General features: G+C 41.5%; 1 protein-coding gene across 5 annotated transcripts in view; it reads right to left on the bottom strand.

Annotated features, from left to right (window-relative positions):
• Positions 1-1,290: 1,290 nt before the first annotated feature.
• Trappc8 (trafficking protein particle complex 8) overlaps positions 1,291-9,658 on the bottom strand; it is an 82,986-nt gene continuing 74,618 nt past the window's right edge. For all 5 annotated transcript variants that reach the window (XM_029471852.1, XM_021150458.2, XM_021150457.2 and 2 more), the window contains exons 26-29: positions 8,910-9,011; positions 4,829-4,974; positions 3,203-3,292; positions 1,291-2,290 (exon numbers count right to left, since the gene is read on the bottom strand). In XM_029471852.1, the coding sequence (XP_029327712.1) occupies positions 2,056-2,290; positions 3,203-3,292; positions 4,829-4,974; positions 8,910-9,011 (573 nt within the window). In that variant the 3' untranslated portion in view covers positions 1,291-2,055. The remainder of the gene's footprint in view (positions 2,291-3,202; positions 3,293-4,828; positions 4,975-8,909; positions 9,012-9,658) is intronic.

The following is a 9,658-nucleotide window of genomic DNA, read 5'->3' on the forward strand; positions in this document are numbered from 1 at the left end:
GCTCAGTTTGGCTTCATATGCTTTCTCAACACATGCTATATTTAGTGGACCTATTTCCCTGTGCAAGAGTGGGAGAGTTCTCAGAATTTTAAACTCCTGCCAGATAAACCAGCTTTTCTTTTAGCCTCTTATTTGTGACAGAATCACTGCTCCAAAACTGCAGAAACTGGGTGCAGTGATATATCCCTGTAATATTAGCACTTGGAAGGGAGAGACAGGCTCAAAAATTAAAGGCTACTCAAAAATAAAGTAATTTCTTTAAATTAAAAATTGAAGTTAAGCACAGTAATGTACTAAAAATTAAAGTAATTTGACAGCATCAAAAATGAAAGTAAATTCTATAGTAAGTTCAGGGCCAATCTGAGATACACAAGACCTGTTTCAAAAAGTAAAACAACCCACTATTCAACTGGTTTTTATTATTCTTATGAAGTCACTTATCAGATTTAACTATGCTGCTCTTCTGGACCGGGTTGACTTGTCTAAGTGCATGAGGTCCTGAGTGGCAGTTGCAGTCTGTGAGCAGGCATTCAGGGAGGGAGGAAAGTGTGTGTGCTCTGGCCTTCACTGCTTGCCTTCCTCTACCTTGGGTGATTTCCCAGCACACACGCAGACAGAAGTGGCATGATCTGACAGTCATCTGGATATCTGTGAGGTTCTCCACACTGCCTGTGTTTTTCCTCTTTCCAGGCTCCACCACATCAGTAGTTCTCTTACCTTCCTTCCCTCCAGCTCAACCTCTCCCTCCGCTTGCTTCCATTTACATATTTCTCCTGACTTGCACATTGGCTCCTCCAGGCTCGTATCTGTGCCTGTCTCTACACTGCTTCTTGGAAGGGAAAAGATCCCGAAAGCAGTCTCCATCACACTGCCAGCCTCCCAGCTCTGTGCTCTGTTCTAGAGTTTCCCACGAGAAGAGACTGAGTGCCTAGTGCTTTAGTTTCCTGCTCAGCTCAGCTGTACCTGTGGGAAGCCACAGGAAGTCTGTATACCCAGCACCAGAGCCTGTGCAGCTGTGATGGCAGGTTGGCAGTGCTGCTGCCCTTCCCACCAGGGTAAAGACAGACCATGCAGACCTGCACACAGCATCAGACAGGACATGTGCAAAAAAAAAAAACTTCATCTGCTCTTCAAGAACAAAGACCATGCTTCATTTTTGAATAATGGCAATGAAGCTTTCACAGGAAACTAGGCTAGTGCCTACTGTACATGTTTGACATTTATTTTAAATAAAGAATATATTAAGTCCTCACAAAGCCAGGTTTTAAAAAAAGGCATCTAATAAATTTATACAGTGAATAGTATGTCTTTATTCTATTTACAGTAAATTTGTTATAAATATAATACATTTTTGAAAAGCTTATTTTTAACTTGAATAGATTTATATTTTAAACAGATCAACTTAATTGTTAAAGTTATTATAATAAAGAATATGATTTAATGACAAAAATCTTATTGTGAAATAGTGTGACAGTAAGAGATGAGCAAAGGAATAAAGTTGAACTCCTTCCAAAACTATGTTCAAAGCATCAGAAAAGCTTTTTGTTTTTACAGTTATGTATAAGCCATAGGGACACCACACTGAAATGTGAGTGTCTGTAACCAGAGTTCAAAACTGGTCTTACAGAACTGTTTGGGGCAAGGCAGGAAAATGTGTATTTAACACTCTATAGAATTTCACAGTAAAGGTAGGACCTTTAGACTAATGGCTTAACAAGAGTATTGCCAGCAAGGCTTCTCATTCCTCAGAATCACCTTCTAAGAGTCAACCACCCGATAAGTTGCAACAGCAGACTTGGGACTTTTTTTTAAGACACGGCTTAATAAGGTTTATGGATACGTTGAATTCTGTATTATAAGAATGTAAATTATAACCAGGTTTAAAAGGAAAAAAAAATGCAGTCTACACATTCTCAGCCCAGAGTACTGTGTCAACTAAGTGCCAAGTCCCTGTCTTTTGCAGTGATCAGAGAACTTCCTTAACAAGTTGGGTATTTCAAATGCTGCTGTAAAACCAATTCCACAAAGTCGGACTGAGTCTGTGACTCTGAGCTGTCACGCGTTATTGATGATAATCAGAGCAGGCATGGAGTTCTGCTGACTTGTTTCAAATACTGTAACGTGATCCGATAACTTGGCGAATACTCTTGGAGTTCCAAGGTTATAAACGCCTGTATGAACAAAGCATGCCTTCAGCTGCAAACTGTGCATCTCTTGGCTTTTCAGCTGGAGCTTATACTGTGTCTGTCCAAGCCACGTGAATGATCCGTGAGTTTCCAGTGCCTCGGGACTACAGGAGGAAGGAAATGGTAAGTTGTAAACCTTTCCCTTTATGTTTTTTTCTCTCAAGTTTTACATCTTTCTTTCACCAAATCCTCTTATTTCTAGGAATTATTTATGAAATTAGTAACAATAACATTATTACTGTAACAATCAACCATGTGCTAGAAGTTATTGCTATTTTCTAAGAACAATACCAAGACAGAGTATTCATTTAATGCCATTATAGAATGGCATTTAGTAAACAAGGAAGCATGATTTGAAGCTTAGCTCTTAATGTCTTGGTTAGGCACATAAAAAACAATTGTGTGTAAAAGAATGTCCATGATATTAAACTTTATAAAACCACACAGTGAAAACAAAACAGTGCCTAACAACACAGCATAATCTAATGAGTGTGTGGCACATACCAGACAAGTCTACTGTGCTGGGATCTTAAGGCGTCATCTGAGGTGTAACATGACAACCTAGAGTGTATTCTTCAGATGACTTGGTACCTGCAGAGCCAGAAGGCATTAGATTCCCTGGACCTTGGTTATAAGTCACCATACAAGTGCTGGGAACCAAACACAGAACTTTACAAGAGCAGCAAGCGCTCTTGACCACTGAGACATTTTTCCAACCCCAGGTTTATTTTTTAATACAAAAATGTCTGAGACAAACTGCTGGCTCTAGGAGAATTGGATATTACAGTATAATGTAGACTCCCTTGTAAATTACTATTTTCAAATCAGGGGGGAAAACTTCCATATTTAATAGCACTGTAAACACTTCTTTGATACCATATAAACAAATCTAGGGCATGTTTGAGTTAACTTTATCCATGTTAGGCAAGGATTTGCATAATTTCAAAACACTGAATTGCTTTAAAGGATGCTAATCTTTGGGCTACAAAATAACCATTCACAAAATAAATTCTTACCTTGTTGTTTTATGCCGGAGATCAACTATTACATCTACATCAGCCTTAGAACAGTTAGAAAGTAAAAGGGTGACTGGGACTAAGCAAAGGCTGTGGAAGACAACAAACAAAGCTATTAGCCATGCACTGACTTCTCAGAAACGAGTTTCTTAAAAATAACACAACAAGACTTAACAGAACACAAGTCTAAAATCAAATTCAAAAAGAAAAAAAAAGTTCAGTCACAAAATCATTCTAGGTAACTTATTTTGTAAATAAAATACATTTATAAAATCCCTCCATAATAAATATCAGCACGTACACTTTCTATAAGCAATACTGTTAAGCAGAAGTGTTGTCTCTAGAGACAAGCATGGCTTAGGGCAGGCTGGTGCTATGCTCAGTCTGCATCATCTCTTCTATTTAAATTACAATTGTGTAATTCACAAGAGAAGTGAAATCTCTGGAGCTTACACTAGGCTAGTCCGATTTAATCCTCTAATGCTCTAATACTCACAGCTTACTGAAATGTCCCTAGAAAGGAGATGCAGACATGTGTAAGCATCCCTCCTGGATCAGTGTGCAGCATCCCTCACTCCTCCTGCTGCCCTTCTAACCCTCAGACTCTACTGACATGATGGTCCACCGAGTGTTCGAACTCTCAGGGCATTTTAGACTTCTAACCTTTTCTCTCTCCAACTGCCCACTGCTGAGACATCACTTCCATCTGGTGCTCCCTCCTGCTTTCCTGTTCCTTTCCAGCCTTTCCAGCATTCCTCTCTCCTTGGCTCACCACTCACCATTTTTCTTCTCTCTCATCACATCCCTCCTCAGCTCTACCAAGGTGACTTCCCCAAAACCCTGAACATCAGTTGTCACATATATACTAGTTCTAAGAAAACTCACTCCATCTTATACCTGTAAATGGATGGCCTTTTCAGTGTCATCAGATATAGAACGTTTTATTTTTAAAACTTTGTTTATACATTAAAGTCATTTCTCAGCATTACAAACAAATCATTCCCTATTGATATTTAGCATTTGAAAGTTCCCCCAAGGGTTAGGGATGTTAGTTTGCAAGATGGCTCAGTAGATAAAGAAGACTGCTGCCAAGCCTGACAGCCCGAGTTTGCTCCCTGGGCCCCACATAGTGAAAGGAAAGAACTAATCTTGAAGGCTGTCCTTTGACTTCTACATGAATGTCAAGGAATGTATTCATATATATATGCAAACAATACAAATAAAACATAAAAAATAATCTTAAAGGAATGATAACAGTCTGAGTTCCATTGCTAGTCATGCTGTAGGTCTCATTTGTGTCTAAACCAAAATGATACAAATTTTCCCCCTAGCTTTTGACTTTATGAGAAACCTTACAACTCAAATAGAAAGCTTACGATACCTGAGAAGTGGTCGGGACAATATCCATCCTCAGTAACACCCAAGGTGACAGTATGAGTGTGTGTGTGTGTGTGTGTGTGTGTGTACACACTTGCAAACACTAGTAGTAAAGACTAAATCACTTAAGACTAAATGTTATTTTAAATTTCTTTTCACATATGGGTTAATGTTCTTATCAATATTAATTTTTTAAGAATGGGTGTCTTGTACATGTACATAGAAAAATTTAATAGAAAACCTCCAAACCTTTTCTGATGAAATGGATGGTGAAATGACTCCGGATAGTGGAGACTTGTTTTAATGAGATTAGAAAGCTGATCTACTGATGGTCTTGTGGAAACTGTAGTGTTTTCTGGCCTGAAAAACTTTAATAGTTCCATTTCTGGTGGCTCCTGAAAATAGACAAAAAAAGGATTAATAATGAAATGATGCTTTAATAAAGTTACAGCATACAGACTTTTAAAAAACCAATGAAGACAATGTAATTATAGGTTTTTTTATTGCTATTATTTAAACTAACAGCTGCTATCATTTGCAATATAGCCTTGAATAAACATTAATTTCCATTTACCTAACAATTCCATACATTTGCTCTATGATCTTATATAATTACCCTAATACTTTTCTTATATGTAAATTTAGATTCCATAACTGATCATCTCAATGGTTGGTATGATTCTTATTCAATAAAACTGTTTAGTACTTAGGCTGTGGATATTCAATTATATAGCACCAGTTTAAAATTAAGAATGGACCAAAAAAAAAATTCCACCTTGAAAATATATTGCTTTATTTCACAAATTTAGTGTTTCAAATGTATATGTGATCACACTGTGAACCCCAAGATTGTATTATTTACTGGATAAACCTGTTTCTAGTTGTAGTGTGGCTCAGCTCTAGCACACACCTTTAATCCAAGAGCTTTCTGTAAACAGAATTTAATCTAAGAGTTTATTGTAGGGGCTGGAGAGATGGTTCAGAGGTTAAGAACACTGGCTGCCCTTCTAGAGGTCCTGAATTCAATTCCCAGCAACTACATGGTGGCTCACAACCACCAGTAATAGAATCTGATGCCCTTCTCTGGTGTGACTGACGTGAGCAATAGAGTACTCATATATATAAAACAAACAAATAAATAAATCTTTTTTTAAAAGGGTTTATTGTAAACAGGATTAAATAAAGTCAACCATACATAGGTCAAGAGGCAGAGCAAGCAACTAGTTGAGAGGAAGTAAACAGAGGAAATACCATAGAGAGTTAAAAGGGAGTCAGGAGAACAGATAGAAAGAAATACAGGAGGTAGAAGGGAGGGACATTCAGTTTGAAGTTTTTTTGGAGACAGTGTAGAGAAAGAGAGCTTGCTTTTTCCTTTTTGGATGTCAGCTGAGAAGAACTTCGGCTGTGTGCTTTCTCTGCCTCTCTGAGATAGCAGACTCACCCCAGCATTTGGCTCCCGAGTCTTTATTGGTAAAATCAAATGTCTGAGACTTTGTTAAAACATATAAATATATGTACACATTTGGGGCAGTGAACTGCACAGACAGCCTGGTCTCCATTTGAGCACAGGCCTGGAACCCCAGTGACCTGGTGGGTGGTGACTTCCTCCTTCACAGGACGGTAAAGTTTGGCCAGCCTCCTGGGCCCCTGGCTCCTGTCATAGGTACAGCCCCCCAGCCCTCTGCAGAGAGATATGTGGCCATCAGTCACATAGGCAATGCCCCAAGCTCCCGGTATTGTCTGGACTCCATCCCCACAGTTACCTAGCAACAGCCAGGTATGCTCCTCCCCTGGCAACAGCAAGGTAGCCCGCCCCACTATTAAAGGAGCTGCTTGTCCCCTCCTCCTTCTCTTGCTCTCTTATCTCTTACTCTCTTGCTCCCTTGCTTCCCCTCTCTCTGCCTTCCCTTCCCCCCTCTTTTTTTTTTTAAAGATTTATTTATTATATGTAAGTACACTGTAGCTGTCTTCAGACACTCCAGAAGAGGGCATCAGATCTCATTACGGATGGTTGTGAGCCACCATGTGGTTGCTGGGATTTGAATTCAGGACCTTTGGAAGAGCAGTCAGTGCTCTTAACCACTGAGCCATCTCACCAGCCTACCCTTCCTCCCTCTTTCCACATGGCCATGGCTGCCTGTTCTACTTCTCTACACTTCTCCCTCTCTCTGCCTTTCTACAATAAACGCCTTAAAACCATGGACTGTCTCATCTCATTGGGAACATCTTCTAATGTGTCTAACCTCCCAGCGGGAAGCCTCCCTGTGCTCTAGCCACAGCTGCTGCCTGAGCTGGCCAAACTCTTTCCTCCCTACAGTAACCTGCCAGAGCTCTCCTCCCTGCCCCTTTTCCTTCGGTCCCTGGGAGGGTCTCCACTTTGTTCCCAGCTCTTCTGTGTCTGGGATGTCCGAGAGTGAGAACCTGATTGTCCCTGGCCTCTGTGTGGCCCAGGGACCCCAGAACCAGCTCTTCTGCGGTGCCCAGTGGTCTGTGGTGCCTGAGAGTTGGAGTCCAACTCCGGCAGGTCCTCGGGGACCCCAGACTGTGCCTTTTCCCACCCCCAGAGTGGGGTCCTGTGGCTTCCCACAGTCTAATGCCCACCTGACAGTTCTGTGGGGTTGCGTACAGTCAGACTCTCTGCATCCCTCCTCGCCCAGTGGCCCTAGCCCCAAGTGGACGTGGGAGCCCATTTTTTGTCCCCATACACACATATAAATAAATATATACACAAGTATATTACTTAAAGGCTAACATGTACTGGGGAGATAGCTCAGCTGGTACACTGCTTGCCTGGTGTGTACGGGTTCAAGAACCTGCACTCTATAAAGCAGGCACAGGGGCACGGCTGGAATCCCATGCATGCCTTGTATCCTAGCCCTTGGATGATGGAAGCAAGAGAATCAAGAACTCAAGGCCAACCTCAGCTACACAGCCAGTCTGAGGCCAACCTAAGCTAACTCTTTTTGAGACAGGACTTTGTTTTTTCTTAAGAAGAAACTGAACAACAAACAGCATCAAAATGAGCTCACACTGGTCATAGATGCAGTTCCACGTACTTCCCAGCACAGCTGATTCTACCTGAGCAGTGCGGAGTGCTTATGAGGACTAAAGGAGAACAACAGCAGCACTGCCACACACAAGCAGTGCAAGCTAGCACTCTCTCCTAAGCTGTGGGCACCTCAGACTCAGTACCACAAGGCTTTGCAGCTCACCTTTGCATTCCTCCTCCCTCAGTCATTGTTCCAGGAACCATTGTTCTGGTTTTTAGGTTGGAAAGTCATTGTTCTTTAGGTTGGAAAACAACCAAAATGAACTAAAATAGCCATTGAAAATTAAAGAGCTATCATATGGACAGGTTTCACAAACATGACCTATCCCAAAGGACCTAGATGACAATAAACCCTAAATGATATCAGCACACATTTGGAGCCCAAGCTCTGCTTTAACCCCTAAGACTCAGACAGGCAGGCCCGTTTAATCCAGAAGACCAAGAGCTGAGGAGGACTGGAAGAGTTTCTGCAGAGCAGCTAGGATCTTTCTCTCCACCTGAGTCTGGGTTAGAATGTGTTTCCATTTGTAACAACTCTGTTTGTGACTACCTTTGATTTTAAAAGTTTGAAAACTGCATTATTAGGGATGAAGAGACAGCTCAGGGGTTAAGAACACTGTCTGCTCTTCTAAAGGACCTGGTTCACAACTATCCCTAACTCCACTTCCAGGATCCAATACCCTCTGCTTAAGTCTGTAGGCTCTGCACACTGCACATTGGGCACTGTGTGCACATGGCCATACATAGTCTATGAACATCAAGCATGCACATGATACACAGACATACATGCAGGCAACACATTCACCTTTAAAATAAAAACAATACATGTAACTAAGTATCTTTAAATGTATTACTAATATATTCAAGTCATCTAAGACAATATGACTTCTGAATTATACTGAGTAAGGGCTAAAGGTATATAGCTTAGTAGCTAGGTGTAGGCTTATCATTGTGAGGCTCAGGGTTCAATAAAATAAGTAAGTAACACGGAATAAATTTCTACATATGACCTGTCAGGAGAAAAGATATAAACAGGAGCCACAGAAGGATATTTAGACAAACCAGGCATGTGATGCATGCCTCTAACTCCAGCACAGAGGCCAATGCAGAGACTGCACTCTGAGGCCAGCCAGAGCCATGTAACTATATCTTGTCTCAGAACATGGAAGACTGAGTCGGAGGTGATGAGAGGCAAGGCACAGAAAGACCGTGAGCTGAGTGAGGGAAGGATGGCTCACATACGTGAAAACATCACAACGGCCTCCCAGCAACTGCCCTTACCTCTTTCTGAGAGTGTGAAAAGGCTTCTTTCCCAACAGTGCGAACAACAACGTGATGCTGGCCTTCTAAAATAAGCTGCTTGTTATCTTCTACAACGTATGCCTAAAAATGCAACCAACAGAAATGTCACCTCTCATTCACAGCAGAAACCTGAAAAGAAACCATCTCAGCATCTGGTGGAAAGAAGAGAACGACGCCTAGTATTTATCATTCACCGATAATCCCACGGCACCACTCCAACCTTTATTTACCCAGTCCATAAAGGACCATCTGCCCCTCCCTCTCAATCTGTTTGGGTTTTTCTATAACTCAAGTTATCCAAGCACTTCAAAGAGACCAATCTTGAGTATTTTTTCCTTGTTTTCAATAGACTTTCAAGAAACAACTCCAAAGAAGTGTTTAAAATCAAAGGTAGTCACAAACAAAGTTGTCACAGCGTAGGCCTCTTGTGTGTGTGAACATCATGTGTGTGGGTGCCCCAGAGAGCCAGAGCTCCGCATGTACTGTCCCCCTCAGTCACCTCTCTCCGCCCTGTACTACCTGACTTCTGGGATCTGAACTCAGGTCCTATGCCTACATAGCACTTTATCCACTGAGCCACCTCCACAGGCCCCAGAAAGGCTTTCTGAAGGTGATCTCAGTTAGAGACCAAGAAGTGACATATAAACTTCTTTATTCAACTGTCAAAATGCACCGGGCAGTGGTGGCGCACGTCTTTAATCCCAGCACTTGGGAGGCAGAGGCAGGCG

The sequence above is a fragment of the Mus caroli genome, chromosome 18, assembly GCF_900094665.2.
Source record: "Mus caroli chromosome 18, CAROLI_EIJ_v1.1, whole genome shotgun sequence".
Lineage (NCBI taxonomy): Eukaryota > Metazoa > Chordata > Mammalia > Rodentia > Muridae > Mus > Mus caroli.